The sequence below is a fragment of the Sander lucioperca genome, chromosome 7 (assembly GCF_008315115.2).
Source record: "Sander lucioperca isolate FBNREF2018 chromosome 7, SLUC_FBN_1.2, whole genome shotgun sequence".
Taxonomy (NCBI): Eukaryota; Metazoa; Chordata; class Actinopteri; order Perciformes; family Percidae; genus Sander; species Sander lucioperca.
Window position 1 is genome coordinate 40846401 of NC_050179.1, and position 22983 is coordinate 40869383.

The 22983-nt window shown below is 40.1% G+C and overlaps 1 protein-coding gene across 1 annotated transcript in view; it reads left to right on the forward strand.

Annotated features, from left to right (window-relative positions):
• The window catches only part of zfpm1 (zinc finger protein, FOG family member 1), a 122025-nt gene that overhangs the window by 25215 nt on the left and 73827 nt on the right, over window positions 1-22983 (forward strand). Inside the window, exon 2 of the mRNA XM_031285344.2 lies at window positions 22640-22780. Coding sequence (XP_031141204.1) covers window positions 22640-22780 — 141 coding nt within the window. The remainder of the gene's footprint in view (window positions 1-22639; window positions 22781-22983) is intronic.

Sequence of the window (22983 nt, forward strand, 5' to 3'; positions counted from 1 at the left end):
ACTAATTACAGATAGGTACTACCAGCGCTCGGTCCACCGGGCCCTGCCTTAAAACACTATCAGCAATCCACACCGGCCTGATATTAAAATTATCTCTTAAATCACACACACACACACACACACACACACACACACACACACACACACACACACACACACACACACACACACTTAAGCCCCAGAAAGGACTCTAAAGCCCCAGAAGACACCAGAGCAGGGCCAGGCCAGGTTAAGACATGATGCTATCATGGGTGTCACCTCGTGACCAGATACTAAGTCCACCCTGAGCTGATCTAGTAGACAGAGAGTCATCCTTCTGCTGGATGATGCATGTTTAAACTCCTTAGGAGCCTTTAAGCAAGACATTGAACTAGGGCTCGGCAATATATCAATATTATATAGGTGTCTTTTCCTGGTTTTAAAGGCTGAATTACAGTGAAGTGATGTCATTTCTGAACTTTCCAGACTGTTCTAGCTGTTCTATTATTTGCCTTTACCCACTTAGTCATTAAATCAACAATTCTGATGATTATTTAGTGAAATAATTTGTGAAAAATATATTTTGTGAAAGCACCAACCCCACAATATCGCCGCAATATCAATATCGATGTATTTGGTCAAAAATATTGTGATCTCTGATGTTCTCCATATCACCCAGCCCCACACTGAACTCAGACTAGTTCCAGAGTCTTTTCTTGATCTTGACCTCCGACCCCTGTTTGGCAGGGCAAGACAGAAGAGGGGAAACAACCTTATGGTGCATTCAAGGATGCTCTGACATTGAGGTTTCAAAGTCAGCTGATCAAAAGCATCACATGTAGCAGCTGTATATTCAGAAATGTAATTTTGTTCTGCATGAATAAGGTTGCTGTTCATTGCCTGACTCATACGTTTTGTCCTTAAATGCACCAGGAGGAAGATTTTTCAAAACGGCTCCTACTTGTAACTGCAGTCATAGTTTTCTAAAAAAATTCTCTGTGATGATTTTGACCCGTGGATTAATTGATTAATCTTTCAACGGATAATCATTCAGTAATAATCTTTTAAAACCTTCACCAGTTCCAGTCGTCAAATAACTCTTAACAGGTGAACAGTCTTTCTTTCTTTTTTTTTTTAAACAAAACAATCTTTATTCTTAATCGTGACGATTAAGAATAGGTTGCGTCCGAAATCGCATACTTATTATTGGTTTCATACTAAGGTTTCAGACATACAAAAAATACTGTTTTAGCTACTAAATACTATGTTAGTATAGAATTTTGGACACAACCATATACACACAGTACAATGTAGTAGGGGTGGGGGAATCAATCCAGTAGAGTATCGCAATATATTCCGTGGCAATACTGTATCAATACGCGGACGCCAAGTATCGATTTTTTATTATATAAATTATACATGAGAAGTTAACCTTTTGGCACTACAATAATAATAATAATAAGATAAATTGCTTTTTCAGTCCACTACATGAAACATTGAAGTGAGATGAACAAACAAAATTTTTTTTTTAGACAAAACAGATGTTGCTTTGCGGACATAATTTGGAAATATCGCAGAATATCGCAATATCTTTAAAATTGCATTAATATCGTACCGTGACATAATTATGGTGATAATATGGTATCGTGGGGCCTCTGGTGATTCCCACCCCTACAATGTAGTGAAATTCTATTACCGCATTTGAACGCACCCTAAGTATTAGGAGCAGTGGACAGCTATACATACAGCATCTATCTATCTATCTATCTATCTATCTATCTATCTATACTTACATACATACATACATATATACACACACACACACACACACACACACACACACACACACACACACACACACACACACACACAAGTGCGTTTCACTATCTTTGTGGGGACCCGTCATTGACATAATGCATTCCCTAGCCCCTTACCCTAACCTCAACAATCACAACTAAATGCCTAACCTTAACCCTTACCCTCACCCTAACCATAACCTAATTCTAACCCTAATCCTAAAACCAAGTCTTAACCCTCAAACAGACCTTTAAACTTGTGGGGTCCAGCATTTTGGCCCCACAAAGCTGTCGGGACCCCACAAGTATACTGGACTCCCGGTTTTTGGACCCCACGAATATAGTTAAACAAGAACACATATACATACACACACACACACACACACACACACACACACACACACACACACACACACACACACACACACACACATATACATACACACATACATACATACATACATACATACATACATACACACATACATACATACATACACACATACACACACATACATGCATGTACATATACACATACACACATACATACACATACACACATATACACACATACATACATACAGCCTCCGGGGAGCAACTCGGGGTTCAGTGTCCTGCTCAGGGACACTGGCATGTAGCCGGAGGAGCCTGGGATAGTAGCCTGTCGTTATAATTTTAGCAAATAAACATCTTCCCATTAATAATTACTCAGGTCCAAAGATTGTTTACGTGGCAGGTGGTACATTTATTGTATACACACAAGCAGTAAAGCATGCAGTGGCCATTTATATGATCACCTCTGTAACCTGCTGACAGTTGGAAATGGTGAAGGATTATCTGTAGAAAACAGGAACCACACATGTACATATGTGTATGTAATGTATTAAAGAATACTGTATATTAATTAACTGTATGTGCTGCAGTGCCAGTTTCTTTAATAACCAATCACTGCTTATTGACATCTTACTTGTTGGAGGGGAATATTGTAACAATAATAAACAATCTTTTCATTACTGTAATAAGTTGAAGAGCTCTTACTGTATGTGTTGGTTTGTGTGGATGTGGTTGAATTCTGAATTTATGACCATACCTTTGCACAAAGTACTGAAAACATTTGATGACCGAGTTTGATTAATTATTGTTTTTTTATACACTTTGTGGGGCTGCAACTAAACAATTATTTTCATTTTTGTTTAATCGTTGGATTGTTTTTTTGTTTGTTCGTTTAGTCTATAAAATGTCCAAAACATAGATATTCAATTTTCCAATTAATAGAGTAAAGCAACAAATTGTCACAATTGAGAGACTGATCCTAGCAAATGTTCACCAAGTTACATAACTTGAATTAAGTATGAAAGTTAATTTAAATTTCTGTTCATCAACTTATTGAATAAGTGTTTCAGCATTCATATTCTGAAGCTGGAACAGCTGTATTTAGGCCTGTATTTTACATTAGGACTTTTGCGTATTCTAAATAAAGTTAGATTTTCATGTATGAGTTAAACTCTTCCAGAACATTTGTGAATAACCTACAGAATTTATTGTTTTTAAGAACATGCATATGTTAATGTTAAAGCTGCTATTAGCGCTGTTAAAGAAACACTGTGAGGATTTGCTGCTTTTTAACATTTTAAGAATGCCACCTTGGGCTAGTATTTTTTATGGCTACTGAATGATGAATTCATTGATCAGAAAAGAGACACGCAGATGCATTGATAATGAATGAATTGGACCTTATGATTGGCCAAAAAAAGATGTTGTAGTTTGTCAAGAAAAGTATATTTTGTAAAGTGTGCTCTCTTGATTACAGATTATGTGAAAACTGGATGTCAGCTTTGATAGATTGTTCAAACATGACAGTTGCAGCCCTGGCGTGTCTGCGTCTATTTGCATGTGTGCTTTTCTGAGTACAAGTGAGGAAGAGTATTTCTCTCTGCCTGCCTCTGTTGTGTTTGTTTGTGCGTGATCTTGTCTCTGCACCCTTCCATTTATCATCTTTGACATTTGGCTGTACTCCCCCTCTATCTGACCATCATCTGAGGAAAGCACATTTTTCCCATCAGAAATCCCGTTGTGACTTTTTGCGTTGGGGGGAGGGGGGGGGGGGTCTCTGATACTTCCTTTGGCGAGGCAGAGTGATACATAGATGTGAGCGAGCGTGTCTTGGCTGTGTGTGTGTGTGTGTGTGTGTGTGTGTGTGTGTGTGTGTGTCACACTCTCAGTTTGTGAAAAGTAATTGTGTATGTCTGGGCTTGCATACTTATGTATGTTCATTCAGTAGAGTATGGATATGTCTTTTACACACACACACACACACACACACACACACACACACACACACACACACACACACACACAAAAGCGGGCACAGCCAAGAAATGAGAGCGTGCACACACTCTCTCTCTTAACATGGATGTTATCTGGGCAGTGAGGGCTCCAGTGATGCCCTGCCTCTTGAAAATACCCCCTTTCTTTGCTGCTGCCAACCATGCAGCGGGTTATATTTAACCAGCTATCTCCTTTACATCCCCTCTCCACGCTCCACTGGGCTATCACACCAACACTGCTGCCACCATCTCACTTTATTTTTATTTTTTATTTTAAGCCTTGTGACAGGACGCGGAGATAAGAGATGCAAAGCCAAGTTGTGAGTGGTCCCCTCCCTATTTCTGCTCTCTCTCTAACAAAAAGACTGACCCCACCATCTTTCCATCTCTCTTTTCCCTTGTTTTTTTTTTATTTTGCTTTGCTTGTCTGTCACTTTATCTTTATCACTTTACTGCTTTTTTTATCTCCCTCCACCCCTCCTCTCTCTCTCGTGGTATTTCTCAGAGAGGGTTTCCTGGTATAAGCTTCCTCTTCTTGGCAGTGGGAGAGGCAGATGTACAGTAGGCAGCCGGAGATCACACCGATGTACAACACCGGGATTCTGTCATGTGGAACAATGGCATATTGAATTTTTTTTGTGGCTTGATCTATGCTTATTTATACATCCACCATATTATGACACTTGACTTCAAGTGCAATGTGTGCATTTCAAACAGTTGTAAACTGCATTACTAGAGACCATCTTGCGATGGGATCACGCCAGCCGGGAAGCCAAATCAAGCCAGGCGCGGTTATATGTTGATGTAAAAAATATACTATTATTATTATATATATCTTTTAGTTTTAAAGAGACTCTTAAGTTGCTCAGAGTGTAGCTAATGTGGAGCCTAAAGACGTGCAATAGCGCTTCACAACACAGTGTGATGTCATCCAGCAGGATACTGCATTGGCCAATCACATAAGCGCAGGGCTATATTCAGTTTGAACGCCTGCACTATCAAATAGTAGAATGTCAGCCATCATTTGAAATTACTTTGTTATTGATCTGTATCATGTGTCTTATCTCCATCTCTATACAGCATTATGGGTTCTTGAAAGCAGATTCAGCTTTGGGTCGAAGTCACCTGTAATTAGGGCTGCTCGATTATGGAAAAAAATCATAATCACTATTATTTTGGTCAATATTGAAATCACGATTATTTGACATGATTACTCCTTGACTTTTGGAAAGAGGTTGCAATTATTGAGTTAAAAAACAACAGTGAAAACACCTTGAATGGTGAAATTTCCCTTTCATACTTTTCCTGTTTGAACTTTTTTTTCTCATTCAGAACACAAAACATAAAATGAGTTCACTTGCAAAACGTAATGTGCAAAAAAATAGTTTTTCTCAATTACACTCGACATCGTAATCGCGATTAAAAAAGTGATTAATTGCACAGCCCTACCTGTAGATGATATAGACATACGTTTGGCCATTTTCATGTTCCTAAAATGCCTCTGAAACATCATTGAGACCATAACAAGACACTTCAACTGTCTGCAGGAAGATGGCATAATAATTGAAGGTCATGCAACTGACAAACCCAATAGTATTGATCAGTTTCACTGCAAACATAGCAATTCAAATTTCACACACGCATGCACACAAACTTCCCCCCAGGGCAGTTGTTGTTGCATTCTCAGTCATGTTTTTGTCTCTGTTTGCTGGAGCTGTTTTTCCTCACTCCCTCAGTGTGTTTAGTCTTGGGGAGCAGCAGAAACATCTGTGTGTGTGTGTGTGTGTGTGTTGGTTCCTCCACTGTTGACATGAGGTTTCAGCATTGACACTCGGATAAAAAGCAAAAGCTAGGGTCGTGGTACTTGAGAGGGCGATCGCTCAGGAGGAGGATGAATGAGCTAAACAAGAAAGGAGGAAGATGAGTAAGTAAATCTAGGCACATGGGAGATGAGAGGAAGAAGGTAGTGAAAGTGGAGAGAGAAGCCAGGAAGGTGAATGGTGAAAAGTAAGAAATCTGGGAAGAGACGTGAGAAAGATAAAAAACGATAAAAAGATCACCATTTTATAAAAACAAATGAGGTATTTTTCATGAATAATAAACAGAGTTGAAGAATCGGTGTAAGATCTTTTCTGTTTTTGTCCAGTGTTAACAAAATTTATCTTCAACGTCCGCAACATCGCAGTGATGTAAACACAGAGCTGGTTCATGTCAAAGACGTGGTGTTCAGGGGGGGGGGTGCTCCGAAAGGGAGGGTGAGCGAGGGAGGACCACGGCGGAGGGAGTCTCTCTCTCTCTCCCCCTGCATACCATTATAATCTCTCATCTGCCTTTCGTCTTTATTCAGGGCTGAGATCAAGGAGAAGGGATTGCAATCAGGCTCATTATATCATACACACACACACACACACACACACACACACACACACACACACACACACACACACACACACACACTAGAGCAGGGCAATATGGAAAAAAAAATCAAACATCACGACATTTTTGACCAAATACGTGGATGTTGATATTGCAGCGATATCGTAGGGTTGACTATTGGTGCTTTCACCAAATATGAACACAACAAGTTTTGAAAAATAATCACCAATAATGTGGATACAATGATGAAGTGGGTAAAGGCAGACAACAAAAACTGTTAGTAAGTCTGGTAAGTTCAGAAAATTAAAAAAAACTTTACTGTAATGCAGCCTTTAAAACCAGGAAAAGACAATACTTATATTATGATATCCCAAATTTAAGACGATATCTAAGCCACATTTTAAACATCTGTTAAGATTTAAAAAAATATTTCAGTGTGCGCATGGTATTAGGTCAGACTATTCTGAAATCGTCAAATCAAAATCAAGAGTCAGCTTTGCTGCAGTTTTCTTAGGGTTAATCAAGCTAATAGTAATTAATCTAGCTCAGAAAGGCTTATTAGCATTTTATTTACCCACTGCCAGTGGTGGAAGAAGTATTCAGAGCCTTTATTTAAGTAAAAGTACTAATAGCACACTTTAAAAATGCTCTGTTACAAGTATAAGTCCTGCATTCAATTTTATTATTGTATTAAAAGTAGAAGTACTCAATGCAGAACAATCCTTGAATTTTAGAAACTGAAAATAATCAAAACAGTTGTGTCAATCAACTAAGTGATTAATTGTCAATATTGCAGCTGGACTTGCAGGCCTGTGTATTGTTGGCTAGTTTAATTTATAATAAAACATTGTATTTTATAAACTACATGTGTTTTGTGTGCAGTAATCTTAATGTGTAAAGTAACTAGTAACTAAAGCTGTAACAGATGAATGTAGTGGAGTAAAAAGTCCAATATTTCTCTCTGAAATGTAGCGGAGTAGAAGTAGAAAGTGGCATGAAAAGAAAAGACTCAAGTAAAATACAAGTACCTCAACATTTGGACTGAAGTACAATACTGGAGTAAATGTACTTAGTAACATTCCACCACTGCTCACTGCTCTTAACCATACCGCTAAAAAGAGGAAAGGAACTAAAAAGGAACTATTGTTATTGACAAGATTTGAGGCACTAACATAAGCAGCCTTGTTTATCTGTATGGTCATGAAAACCTCCATTAAACCCTAAGTAATTTTTTTAACCCACAGGGCAGCATGAAAAACTGAAAATGAATTCTGAAAATATGCAAATGATTCACTGTATGTAGTATTTTTGATGTCATCATTGGTTTATTTTTCCATTATGTGATATGGGCAAGTCACACCTGTACTGTTGTGAAAGAATCAGAGCATGAGAGTTATTCTAGTGTTGAGACCTTGTGAATGAATCCCATCAATAGATCTCACAGCCAAAACCATGTCGGATACGGGAATGACCTTATTTCACCAAAGTGTGTGTGTGTGTGTGTGTGTGTGTGTGTGTGTGTGTGTGTGTGTGTGTGTGTGTGTGTGTCCATGGAAGATGTGAAAATTCTCACCATTTTACTCAAGGCCAAGTCTCTGTATGTCAACGGAGAGGAGAAGAGATATGGAAAGAAACACTGTCTCTGATATGATTTGAGGATGGAGCGATGATGGTTAGACTTCACAAACTGTATGACCTTGTGTGTGTGTGTGTGTGTGTGTGTGTGTGTGTGTGTGTGTGTGTGTGTGTGTGTGTGTGAAACCAGTTCTTCTTAGCCTTTCTTTTACCTCTCCATGACTCCCTTTGGTTATTTTAACTCTTAAGTTAACTTCAGTTAACTCTTGTGTGTGTGTGTGTGTGTGTGTGTGTATTGGTATGTAACAACCTTGTGTCCCCGCTTCACTCGTGGCCTTGCCTGGCTGTTGGGTGTAAGGAGGGGCTGGGGGTGGAGGGTTGTTTGAGATAGGAAGGGATTCAATAAGTAGTTGAATCAACCCCTCCTCCCCCTGTGGATCTTAGGACGGTGGGAAAGTTCAAATCTGCTGCTATTTTCTATCTTTTATCAGCCGGGCTTATCGGCTGGCTTTCTCGTCTGCATGCCTGGCTTCAGTAGTCTCAGCTCAGGCTGCATGGTAACTGCTCTCTATCTCCCTCCCTCCAAACTCCTCCCCTATTTTTTTGAAACACCACCTGCTCGTACTCCTTTCTCTCCTCTGCTTTTTTATCATGACCCGTCCATTAAAAAGAAAAAGAGAATATTTGGTATCAACCGTTCATATTTTAGACGTTGTTGGTCATATAAACTATTAAGAGAAGTAGGCACAGATTAGCCCTGACAGGCAGATTTGTCTTGTAGATCATACAAACACATTGTACTATATACAGGGTGGCTGCAAGTCCTGGAAAGGTCATACCATGTCTGAGATTATCTCTATTTATGGGCCTTCAATCAGAGATTCTCATTCTTGGGGTCAGGACTAGGGCTGAACGATTTTTGAAAATAATCTAATTGCGATTTATTTCCCAAATATTGCGATTTCGATTTGATTATTTTTTTAAGCTCTTTGTCTTCTGTATTATTCAACAAAGACAAACCATAAATCATTTTATAGTATGAACAACACACAATTACACACTAGACAGTGAAAAAAGTAAAAATATAGTATATATACACACACACACACACACACACACACAACAGTGTATTTTTCTTTTACAGTGCACAGAGAGGAGCTGCCTCCAGCCCCTCCCCCTCGTGAAGTTGCGTGCTGCCGTGTGCACTTGTTCAGAGAGGCTATCGTTACGTTAGCTAGTTGCTGGTGTTCTTGTTCAGAGAGGCTATCGTTACGTTAGCTAGTTGCTGGTGTTCTTGTTCAGAGAGGCTATCGTTACGTTAGCTAGTTGCTGGTGTTCTTGTTCAGAGAGGCTATCGTTACGTTAGCTAGTTGCTGGTGTTCTTGTTCAGAGAGGCTATCGTTACGTTAGCTAGTTGCTGGTGTTCTTGTTCAGAGAGGCTATCGTTACGTTAGCTAGTTGCTGGTGTTCTTGCCGTGGGATTAACTGTACTAATAAAACTGTTGAAACACCGCGGCCACGCTGCTGTGAAAGCTCCCTGAACGTCATTTATCAGTCTGGTTGTTACCCCTCTCAGTGGCAGCTCCTCCACTCCATATATTTATAACGGAGCTAACCGCTAACCGGAGCTAACCGCTAATCAGAGCTAATCGTTGCCAACCGAGCCTTGAGTTCTGTGTGTCTGTATCCATTAACTGCACGTATGGACTCGAACCAGAATAAAACCCTTCATTTTATTAAAATGGCTGTAAAAGTTTTAAACTACAACTCAGAGTTGTTTGAATGACAGAAATCAGCTCAAGGTACAGTGTAGCGTTAGCGTGCTAAGTTGATGCTTTCTCTGCGGAGTGCAGACTGATTTGCTCTCGCGAGTCATGTGACCAAATCGCAGCCTTTGCGATTAGGAAATCGTGTTTTAACATATCGCGATATTATCGCAAATGCAATTAATCGTTCAGCCCTAGTCAGGACCCATTGTGGAGGGTCACTTGATATGCACATGGAGTCGTATACATTGATGTGTTTCATGTACTTAAAACAATCAGACTTCTATAAGCATACGTTTTATATGATGTAGGGCTGCAACTTACTATTATTTTTATTGTCGATTAATTCATTTTCTTGATTCATTGATTTGTTGTTTAGTCTATAAAATGTCAGAAAATGTGTTTTCCAAAGTCTAAGATGACATCCTCTAATGTCTTGTTTTGTCCACAACTTATGATATTCAGTTTACTGTTATAACGAAGTAAGGAAACTAGAAAATATTCACTTTTAAGAAGCTGAAGTCAGAGAATTGTTATCATTTTTTCTTAAAAAAAATGACAAACCCATTGATCAAGTATCAAAATAGTTGAATGAAAGTAGGAAGATGTAGAAAGATAGTAGAAAATAAATAACAAAAATGCAGATTTTCTAAATGCTGGGGGTCACCAGAGTTTTAGGAGCTAAAATGTGCTGAAAAGGTTGAAGAATCCTGCGGTAAATGGGCCTCCAGATGCCCTGTTCTAGGCGATTGTTAGTATGATGCTACCCAACCGAGTCTGACAAGCTCAATGAACATGCAGCTTAATATGAAACATATTATTATTATTATAAGGCTGGTGCCTTGGTGGCCATAACATAACATGGGAATTAGAATAGTGAAGAGTTTGATCGGATTGAATTTGCATCCGCGGCATGAAAGCTAGTAGTTTTTCTTTTGAGAAATACAAGTCTGGAACATACACAAACTGCAATTCCCCCTGCTTATCATAATGCACCACTCATTGTTGCTGTATTTAAACTGTGGACTGCTGTTCCTCTGGGATGTATGTGGGAGTGAGGCGTCCTTGAGGAACATGAAACAGTCTGTCAGGGCGAGTGCGTCTGAAGTGCTGCCAGAGAAGAAACGGCTGTCAAACAGAAAACCAAGAGAACAGACTTGATCACATCACAAGGTGTCTCCAGGGGCGATTCCAGGATTTTTGGTGGGGTGGCACGGGGAATAATCAGTCTGGGGGGGCATAGGGGGGAGACGGACATTTTGATCAGAATACAGCATAGAAAATCTGCTTAGAAATATAGGAAATATTGGATAGGATAGGACAACACAATGACATTTTCCTAAATAAAACACATCACATTCATTATTAATTTCACTTGTTTTTAGTTTCAACAAATAGTGTATCCAAATACAATACACATTTTCTGTGGGCTCTTAAGGCAAAAAATTGGATAGTCATCATCCATCCATCCATCTTCTTCTGCTTATCCGGTAACGGGTCGCGGGGGTAGCAGCTCCAGCAGGGGACCCCAAACTTCCCTTTCCCGAGCCACATTAACCATCATCATCATAGTCATCATGGAAACGTTAATTGGTCATGTGACAAGGGCTGAAAAGATTTTTCACAGAACCGTATTAAAATAAGACGCAATACACTTACGTTAACTTGCCCTTAAACTTCAACCAAGAAAACCTTGCTGTACACAGTTTTCAGATAACTGGAACAGAATAGAAATAAAGTGCAATACACAATTTATTTATTATTTATTATTAGTTTCTACTTCAGAACTGACCTCAAAAAAAGCACACAGTTGCCATATAATGTGTGTTGAAAGTATATATCAATTTACCAAATGAAAGGCAGCGATTGGCAGAACAGGCATCAAAGTGACAGCACTCTAGCTCAATGGATTGGGGGGGCAGCAGGGCACTGCAGGATATAGCACGGCATAGCAGGTCGTAGCAGGGCACTGACGGATGGAGCAGGGCGTAGCAGGGCATAGTAGGGAATAGCAGGACGTAGCAGGGCACTGACGGGTGGAGCAGGGCATAGTAGGGCGTAGCAGGGCATAGCAGGACGTAACAGGGCACTGCAGGGCATAGCAGGGCGTAGAGGGCACTGACGGGCGGAGCAGGGCATAGCAGAGCGTAGCAGGGCACTGACGGGCGGAGCAGGGCATAGCAGAGCGTAGCAGGGCACTGACGGGCGGAGCAGGGCATAGCAGAGCATAGCAGAGCATAGCAGGGCACTGCAGTGCATAGCAGGGCACTGCAGGGCATAGCAGGGCGTAGAAGGGCATAGCAGGGCACTGCCGGGTGTAGCAGGACATAGCAGGGCGCCGAGCAGGACCACGGTGACAGCTGCAACCATGATTTAGATGCCACCTTAATCCGAGGAAAACTGTGGGGCGAGAAAACGTAAGGACTCCGGGGAATCAGCTCCCCAGAGCTAAGTTAGGAACAAGCATTTCTGGGACATGGATGCACACAGATGGATTAGTGTACAGCATTTATCATGTTGCTTCATCTCTCACTCACCAAATAGCATTGAGCTGTATAAAAACAACGATGAGAGGTTGAACAGATGTGCTGTTTAGAGAGGACGAGAGGTGACTTTGTGTTAGTCAGACGAGCTTGATAGGATCTCTCTGTCAAAGGTGATGAAATCGGCTGAAATGCAGCATCTCCAAAACGTTATCGCAGTATGTGAGTCATGTGCCTCCGTTTTGATAAACTGTTATTGGCGCATTGTGTGCTCTGTTCCTCACTGGTACCATGTTCCTTTTCTATTAATTGATTATTGATGATGAATAATAGATGTTTTTTTTTTGCTCACACAGTTCCTTGAAGAAATACTAGAAAGATTTTAAATACTAAATAGGGACGGACCCATTATCGGGCTGTTTTTTTGGCAGTTTGCAGATCTGTATCTGCGTTTTATTTGCCTGATAACTGATAAAGTTAATGAATTAAAAAGTGTTGTACTTTGGCTCGGCTCCAGCTCTGTGTCTGTCCCTCTGCTTCAGTTTCACTCACCACTGAGTCTGACTTAATGCCCCCCCCTCCCCCACATCTGACTCTTAGTTACTGGGGATTATGATGAAGTTTCTCATTTATTAAATACTTGCTTAAAGCATTTAAGCAAAGTTTTGTGTTGGAGTTTGTAAAATTCCAAATATTTTAATTTTGAGTTAAAGATTTTAATTTTCACTGTAAATGCATATCGGTTCCAAATATTTTTATTAACTACTTATTATCGGCCTTGAACAACCAGTGTCGGTCGATCCCTAATACTAAATCTTTTATAGTGCTAAACTGAATAGTTTCAACGAGCATTTGGACTCCCCCCATTTGTTCTTTCTCACCCTCTGAAACGGCTAATGTGATAGTGATAGTGATGGGGATATTTGAGTTTAAATAATCTGATAAGGGCACATGTTCTCTATACTAGGATTGGGCATTGAGAACCGGTTCCAACTTGGAACCCTTTCAAACATTAAGATTCCAATGGAAGTGTTTTTATTGGAATCTTGGCTTTATTTTATGTTAAAAAAAGCCTTGTAAAACTTGAAATAACCAGTGAATCAAAGTAAGCATGTGACCCGTTTCAACTCCACCCCTCAAAGAATCTGAATCAAAATCAGTTGTTAAAATCCAAACAATGTCCAACACTATTCAGTACTATATTATGAACGAACCATAAAATAATTTATTTTGAAATGGGTACCTTAAATGTAATTATATGTATATCGTAATATTGTAATATGACACAAATGTTGTGTTTTCTGGGTTTTAAAGGCTAAAAAGATGCCATTTTCTGAACTTAACAGACTGTTCTAGCTGTTCTATTATCTGCCTTTACCAAAATAGACATTATATCCACATTACTGATGATTATTTATCACAAATTTCATTGTGTATTATATTATATTTGATTATCTCCATATCGCCCAGCTCTATCCCAAGGAACCACTTTTCCTCACCTCCGAACCCCTTGACAAATGTGTGTATGTCTAGTCCACTGTTGTGAGTGTGTACAGTATTCGCTGTAACACTGCGGGACTGCTATCAGGTCTAAAGCAACACGGTGATCCAACATGGAAAAGCAGCAGCAGGGAGATTTATTTCCGGAGACTCGGGCCGGTGAATAGTCCTCTTGAGAGGCGCTGGGACTATCAGATAGGCCCGCTGTGAAGAGGCTGCTGATCCTCTCCTCCAGGGTTAGTTTTTCTCTCCGGGGGGCATGAAGGATACCCCGCCACTGGACCATCCATCACAGCCAGCGCTGATGCAAGCCACCGTAGGTGTCCGTGCCGCTACAGGGCCGGTATTGCTGATCTCTCTTTACCTGCCCTCCTCATGCCCAGGAAGCAAATATCTCCCCTTGCAGAGGAGAGAAACTAATTGGTACTTCTTGCATGGTGTCAAATCGCTCTCATTCTGTGTCCATTACACTCCATCCCTACGTCTGCTGGTCGGCTTTGTCGCCGTCTATCACCTCTTCTCTTCCATGTTTCTCTCTCTCTTCCAAGGTTCAGCCAGCGTCCCACCCCGCCATCTCCCCAGGACCTTTATCAGGGAGACAGCTCTGCTCATTAAGGAGTTAATTTTCCCACTGCTATCTCTGATTAGTATAGTCAACCTAAAGCACTGTGAATTCTTCAAATTTTCTTCCTTGTTATCAAAAAGAGAGAGGAAAAAAAATGGGAATAGGGGGGGATATTTAATCGGTTAAGTAGTCTTCCTGGGGAACTAGATTTCTCTCTCCCTCTCTCTTTTTTTTCCTCTTCTCAGCAATGTAAAGAAATCTCTCTGAAAGCTGGCCCAGCTCAGTAATTCAGTTTTTAAAAGCGTGAGGATAGAGGGAAAGAAGAAGGAGGTTGTGGAGGAGGGGGTGGGGCGGTGGCGAGCGGGAGAGGGAGGGGAAAAGAGGAGAGAAAAAAAAAACGACTTGATGAAATTCCGCTATCAGCTCCGAACCAATATGCAAAATATCTCGCTGGAAATCAAATAGCTATTATGTTTTCATTTCCACGTCGGCGTATTTGCTTAATGAAGAGGAGACAGATCAGACCGGCAGAGAGAGTCTGCAGGAGCCGATAACCGCCAACGGCTCCCAGCTATCCGCACACAGTCACTACGCTTTTTCACAGCCTGAAAAAAAAGAAAAAGGGATGGGGGGGCGGGGGAGAGAAAGAGATAGGGAGGGGAGGAAGGTGATGGAGTATAAGGGATAGAGAGAGAGGATGTGTGATATTGAAAGGGGACGGAGAAGAAGAAAGAGAGGTGGTGGTTGCGGCGGGGAGGGGGGGATAAGGGGATGAAGAACGGAGAGATAATGACAGAAAGAGAGGAGGAAGTGAGAGTATAAAGGAGAGACTGCAGTTTGGAATGGTGTGAGATGAAGGATGAGAGAATTTTCTTTGCATCGCTGAGAAAACAGGGTCCAAATCGTCTTCAGCTCAAGGCCTTTAAAGTTGTTGAATACAAATCAATTTAAGAATTAAATCTAGGACATTACTTTTAGAGTTCTTACAATATGTTCATATGTAAATTTCAAAATGTTTAGCGTGATCAATCCTGCAAAAACACGCTCTACTGTGTTATGTTCATGCATTTTTTCAGGCTTTTGAAGTTTGATGTCATGCTGTGTAAGTATCATTGCAGTGTAATCAGTCATTATCATTAGCCATACTGTATGGATTTCGCTGACGGCTGTGATGGACATTTTTCTACCTTTTTTTTGTGCTTTTCTCCGGGTGTTCCGCTTTTATCTCTGCGTATTTATTTCTCCCTTCCGCCTGGCCTTCACACTGTGGGTGGGTGCTTTGTATTTCTTATGGCCATGGCAGCAAACCTGCTGTGGCCATGGAATTAAAATGTTCCTCTGTGATGCAAACATTTATCTGGGTACTGGTACTTTTTTTAGTTTATTTTTTGTGCAGTTGCTGTTGTCACATAAAACCACATTTGTAGGTTTTATCACGGCTCAGGAAATGTGGGAAAGCGAGCGCCTGCTTTGATTGATGCTGTCAATGCTGCCAAATTTGTTGATATTCAAATAATAATATAATTCAGTTCCACTCTTATATAATAATACCTTTTTATTCATGTAGTCTATGCTCCGTGTCGGACACACGTGCAGTGCAGCGCAGAGAGAGGATTCCTTCTCAGACATTAAGGTCCTACTTTTTTTCTCTCAATCAAGTGTAATGTGATCACACTGTCTCATTAGAATCAATTCAAATGAAGTGCTTCCTACATTACAGTTTAGAATTGATCATTTGATTACTGCTATAATACATAAATAAATAATCATGATAGAGGTGAACCACAGTGACTGGATAATATATGCTTCTTTTTTTTTTTAAATGCCAGCAGAATTTGTTCAACTCAAGCTGCATTTCATATATAAAGGCTGGGTTAAAATAATCAATTCTCCAGTTAAAGTTGATCTGTGTTTAAGTGATCCGACAACTATTAATAATATCCCAAAATCAATGTTTTAATGTATACTTTAAACAAACTTTTTGGGGAGTAAATTCTTAATGTGATGCACCAGGTTAATGTGAACATTAACCAGTGCATTATTAAAACATATTTGAGGGTTGCTTCTTGCTTGTACAGTATATACTGTATATATACACAGTGGTGCTCATAAGTTTATGAACCCATGCTAAAGTTGACTAAAAAGAGGAATAAATAAAATGCAAATTTTCTTTGTGAATGAATAATGTATTGTAAATAAATTAATGTTCTTTCTTAAAAAACGGGGCATACGTAAGTACACCCCTATGTTAAATTCCCATAGAGGCAGGCAGACTTTTATTTTGAAAGGCCAGTTATTTCATGGATCCAGGATACTATGCATCCTGATAAAGTTCCCTTGGCCCCCACATCATCACATACCCTTCACCATACCCCACATCATCACATACCCTTCACCATACCCCCACATCATCACATACCCTTCACCATACCCCCACATCATCACATACCCCTCACCATACCTCCACATCATCACATACCCCTCACCATACCCCCACATCATCACATACCCTTCACCATACCCCCACATCATCACATACCCTTCACCATACCCACACATCATCACATACCCCTCACCATACCCCCACATCATCACATACCCTTCACCATACCTAGAGATTGGCATGGGGTACTTTCCATAAAATCATCTCTCAATGCAAATCAAACTAGCTATTAGGCTACCTGAAATAAAACCATGCCAAGGGTAGCGCTGCGCCTAGTCTATATCCTCGACATTCCACTTCCGGGATTGCTCTGTTGCCGACGGAAATTCCGCTGGATTTCACTCATTTAGGCCGGATATCCGTTGCCTTGGGCTTTCTTTGGGTTGACTCTGGTGGATTTGTGAGGACTATGGTTAACTGCTCCTCAGATCTCTGCAGGGTAAATCCAGACAGCTAGCTAGACTATCTGTCCAATCTGAGTTTTCTGTTGCACGACTAAAACTCCTTTTGAACATACACATGTTCCACCAAAACAAGTTCCTTCCTGAGACTATTTAGCAGAGGCAGCGCGGCTCCGTCCGGAGCTTAGCGCCACCCAAGATGATTGTGATTGGTTTAAAGAAATGCCAATAAACCAGAGCACGTTTTTCTCCCATCCCAGAATGCTGTGTGGACTAGACAGACCCTCTTCCACAGCGCTGTGGAGGAAGGTCTGGCAAAGCGAGGCTTTGCTGTGCCTTGTTGGGCGGCACCACTCTCTCCCCATCAGAAAACAACGGAACGGCCTGCGCAGAACGGTTTTACCGGCGATCATGTGTAGGCAGCTTTACCCTCTCACTGTCACTCCCCACCCCCCCGTGCACTCTAGAGGTAGAGGGAATCACCAGAGGCCTCACGGTATGATAGCATCACGATACTTATGTCACAATACCATATTATTGCGATTTTAAACATATTGTAATATAATGCGATATATTGCAATTTATTACCTTTTTTTCCAACTTCAAATGTTTCCCAGTTTCAAATTATGTCCCCAAAAGTAAATTTTGTTTCATCTAAAAAGATGCATTTCTCTGTTTGTTCATCTCACTTCAATTGTATTGCTGTATCAAGCAGACAAACTGACCAACACATTTATAATAATAATAGATCCAAACTTGGCGTCTGTGTATCAATACAGTTTTGCCACGGAAAATATCGCGATATTATGCTGTATGGATTTTTTCCCCCCACCCCTAGTGCACTCTGGGTAACTTTTATCATCATCACATTAGATGTGAAGATGTGTGGGGCGGTCAATAAGTCCCCGGGGATTTCAGATCTGTTGAATTTGTTTGCTTCAGTTTGTCATCCCCGGAGTAATCAATGGGCTGCTCCTAAAGGGCTGAGGAGAAAAAAGCTGATTATTATTGAAGCTGAATATAACAGATGACTATCAGCGTGTGGCTGTGTGGACGGTTCCTCTCGTGTGAGGGTTGACGGTAGGGAACGGTAGCCACGGAGCTGTGATAAGAGCCCATGCAGCGTTGCTGGGGGTTGTTTAACGTGCAAAGTTGATTAAAAGTATTTCCTCAGTGGTGGGTAATTCTCTTCACTCTGATCAATAAGTGTCTCCTCTCCAGTGCGTGACTCTGTGTCAGGTACCTTAGTTTCTGTCTCCTCTTCTTCTCGTGCTTTCCTCCTTTTTCTTCCTCTGAATATCCTCCTTTAATGTCTTCTCTTCACAAGTCTCTGATTTTCTTACACAAGTATGCCTCCCCCTCCCTCTCTCGCTCTTGCTTTCAGGGCTAATGTGTTTTTTTTTGCGCGGTGGGGTTATTAGCGTGAGAGCTTGCGTCTGTTTAATCAGGCTTGTTGAGCATGCAGGTTTGATGTGTGTTGTCTCTGTGTTTAATCAGCGAGCTGCTTGCTGCAGGTTTGATGTGGACGGAGAGTTAATAAAGCAGTATCTTTGGCGCCTTCATCAGCCGCGGCACTTTGTTCTGCCTCTCCTCTCGCCTCCCAAGACAGACAGCTGCAGTCTTTGTGCTGGAACTCAAGTACTCCCTGTACTACCACATCTGTCTCTGTCTCATCTGGATGGGGGACTGGGTTTTTCCTTAGCCAACGTTGACTCGTAATATTTTCTTTTAAGAGTAATCCTGTATCCTTGTAAAACTGTGTTCGCCTGAAACACCTTAATAAATGTCTTTTGTTCCCTTAAAATTGTTAGCGGAGGAATTTTGTGAACTTGTGTACACAATCACAGTCACAATGGCTCAACGCCCGAGATGATGTTTATCAGTTTGTTGCAAGACTTAAGCTGTTCAAGTTTAACAAATGTATTGATTATTCAAATAATGAGGTTATTTTTCTGTGGATCGACTAATGCATTAATAGGTTTGTTTCTGCTCCAGTTGATTGACATAAATCAATCAGTCAGTCTATTATCAATTCATTGTTTCAAGATATGCATCAAGTTAAAACACCAACTTTTCTTTTGACACTTTTATAAAGCTTAAACGCTTATTTTGTTATTCATTGTCAATAAACCTAATTCAAATGACATTATACTCTACCTAATTTTTGAGTTCAAAAAAGCAGAAATTATAAATGAATTTGACTAGTAGTTCAGATGATGTTGATCACAGACTGGTTTATGTTTAAGTCTAGTCAGGATGCTGTTTTGAAACCATTTGAACATGTTTTTTCTATACAATTGAATAAAGCACCCCAAATTCAATGAAAGTAATCATTAATTTTACCTGTGAAGAATGATGCATTTGTGTTATTTTTGGGCAATTTGGTTGAAAGAAACCCAAATCCCAAAACTTTGAAAGTGGGTTAAATTTGACCCGAGGAGAACACGCGGGTTAATACTTTTAGAGTAGCATTGAGTGTCACAAAGCGAGTGTGATCAGAGTTATATTCTTGTTTACCTATTTCTTTGATCAGATTGTCCCTAATCTAAATCTCTTCTCATTTATTTGATCTATTTCAGGCACTTTTGCATTCCATTCCACGTTTTTTATTTGCCATTAAGTTTGGAAATATTAATAAATGTAAGCTTTAGGCTTTCTTTTTTGGTCCTCGTCTTTAGTTGACAACCTAGAAAGCTCAGTGGTGCTGTCCCTCCTACACAGATACACATGTGGGCTTTTTAATTCTCCATCTCTTGAATGAGTTCAGTCCAATTTTCCTGTGTATATCACGCTGTAACAGTTAATAAGGGTTTAACTTTTTTAAACTGGCAAATGAAGTAGAATGTGCTGCACTTATCACATAGCCCCACCTCCCCGCTATCCTTTCTGCCAACTATCCGAGACAGGAAGAGAAGGGGAAAGAGAGAATATTTCTCCTTGGATAAAAGAGGGGAGAGAGTGGAGCTGAAACTTTTCCGCACCATTTGATGTCTGAAAGCAGTGATGCAGCGATTGATTCATTAAACCAGAGCCGTAATGAGGAAAGAACTCATAATTCAAACTTACATTTTAAACAGGAAATATAATTGGAATTTTATACAGAGAAGTCCCTTTGTACAATTATGATTAAAGGAAAATTAATTGTATGAAAATGTCCTTATAGATACCGAAAATTAGATCTAGCAAAGCTCGGGCGACGTAGACCTAATTCTAAAAAATATTGTGTACAGGAATCGATCTTTTTTTTTTTTTTTCTCCTTTCCTTCTCTTCTACTTTTTTTTTTTTTATGAAGGTCCAAATCTAACTGTGTTAATTTAATCTGAAATGAGAGTGAAGCATGCAGGCGTGGAAGTTGAAATTAGCCTAAAGATGTTTCATTTCCAAAGACAGAAAGACTTTGTCAGCCGCCGATTGTTTCCCAGCATTATCTCTGCCTGCTTTTAATTGCTTTGGAAGTGAAATTAACAGAATTAGAAAAATTGCCTCTCCCTTTTTCTAACAAGCTTCTTTATTCATGGGTATTGTTGTGTGCTTTGTATAGATTATAGACTCCTTTTGTTCCAGTATTGTAAATATATACGCCCCCCAGTCACGGCTTTAGCTCCGAAACAATCCCTCTGTTCGCTCGACACAACCTGATGAAAATTAATTTACAACCTGTCTGGATTGGGGGAGAAAAGGCGGGAAATGAAAAAAAAAATCCTGGTTTTCTCTCAGTGCCCATCTTTACTTAACTTTCCAATCAATCATCATCATCATGTACGAGAGTTGTTGTCTTCCACGGCAGTGATTAACCCTTTCTGCTTCACTCTAGCACTTCCGTAATCCTCTTAAAATAAATGAATAATTCTATCATGGTATCCTCTCAGGAACGGAGAATGAAGCATGTCATCCGGTGCACATGAACATAATAGAAACTGCCTTTTATAATCAGCTAGCCATGAAACAATAATAACTCAACTTAATCTTTAGTCTGAGTTAAAAAAACAAACAGCCAATAAATCTGGTACGGTACGGTATATTTCAGGGTTTAGAGCTCTTAATGTACCATTACAGTCGCCTGCTGTATTCATCTTATAGAAGGAGTATTATTAATGAAGCAGTTTAAAAGAAGTCACATTAAATCCATAATAACTGACTCCCATTTTTTTGGATGTAATCTTCAAACAGGCTAAAATAGATCAAAAAGTACTGTATAATTACTATGGTCAGCAGGGATTATGAAACTGTAATTGATACAGATCAGCCCCGCACTAATCACTCTTTTAGCTACAATTTGAGGTATACTGTAATTTGGCTTTAAGGTCCCCCTTGGCTCCTTGCTATCAATCTTCTGGATTAGACCGTTCAGCTTGTCCAATTTGAAACTTGAAACCGTTTTTTTTTTCTTTTTCTGAATGAGTCCAGTTACAAAAAAAGGATCAGTGTGTTTAGGGTATTTTTTCCTCCCTTCATCTGTACACACAGTCATAAGTAGCTTGTTTAACAATCTCACTTCCTTTTTTACTACTCACCTCTGCTGCACCAGTCTGTTTAGACTCGAGGCCCATGGGACCCACCCCATCTGAGGGCTGGATATTGTAAATAATATACACTTTAAATAAGTGTGTAAGTAGTTAAACAATACGAATTCCACCCAATGTGCTTTCAGTGGTTACAGAAAACGAGCCTAACAAAGTGTCATCTGGCCAGAGCGCTGTGCTTTTCTACGCTGTGACAAAAGTGTGTGAATGAAACATGACGTTGTTAAACTTTACTAACGTAGTTAGTTAGCTTGCTTGCTAGGAGGCTCAGTTCTCAGTTCAGCATCTTCTGTATTAGAGAGAATAATCACTTCATCTGATGTTTAAAGTGAATAAAATAGCTTTGTCTCTGACTGGAGCTCCACAACTACGCATATCCTCTACAAGTACAATTGTGGCTGTGCTATTTGTGTCCCCTTCAATAATTGCTCTTAAGTAATTTTATGTTTATTGTCCCCCCCGTCTATTGGAGGAAATTTACGCCGATGACCATGTGCTCTCATTATTTATGTGCATATTGTTTTGAGACCACCTGATGTCATTGGTATATTTAAACAAAAGAAGTGCAATTTAGTTCTGGTCTTCTATTCAAGATTTAAAATCCTTTATTAATCCCACGATGGGGTATTCACAATGTTACAGCAGCAAGGTATCGACAAGATACTTTAAAGATAAACAAAGTATATCAAAGTATGTATATTTGCTACTTAAATAATTAATAATGTTTGCAATATAACTGTGTGAAGTCTGTCTTCATCCATTCACATGGTAATGTTTTTCTTTTTTTGTTCTGTTTTAAAATTGCGTCAGAATCAGGTGTAGTTCTTCAGATGTTCCAGGTAGCGCTACGAGCCCACAGGGAGCAGAAAACTGTGGATTTGAGTACAGATTCTTCCTCTTGCAGGTTCCCTTGGGGATCTCGGAGGAGACGAGGAAAACACGCCAGACAACCTCAGCCTATCAGGAGAGGAGGGAGGAGCCTCGGACCCAGATGACTCAGCAGAAGGGGACAGCCCCAGCCCCCCGCCATACATGTACAACGAAGGTAAGGAGAGGAAGAAAGCCCCATGTGGGAGTAAAAAATCAACAGAACATATTAGCACAAGAGTCAGTAACAAAGAAGCTTTACTTGTACCACTTTCTAAATTTGACTGTGCACACTGGATATTCCACAGACCGGTACTGTATACAGTTTTCACTGGAACTTCTTTTTATCCAGGAAATAGTCCCGATGAAAACAGCTGACAC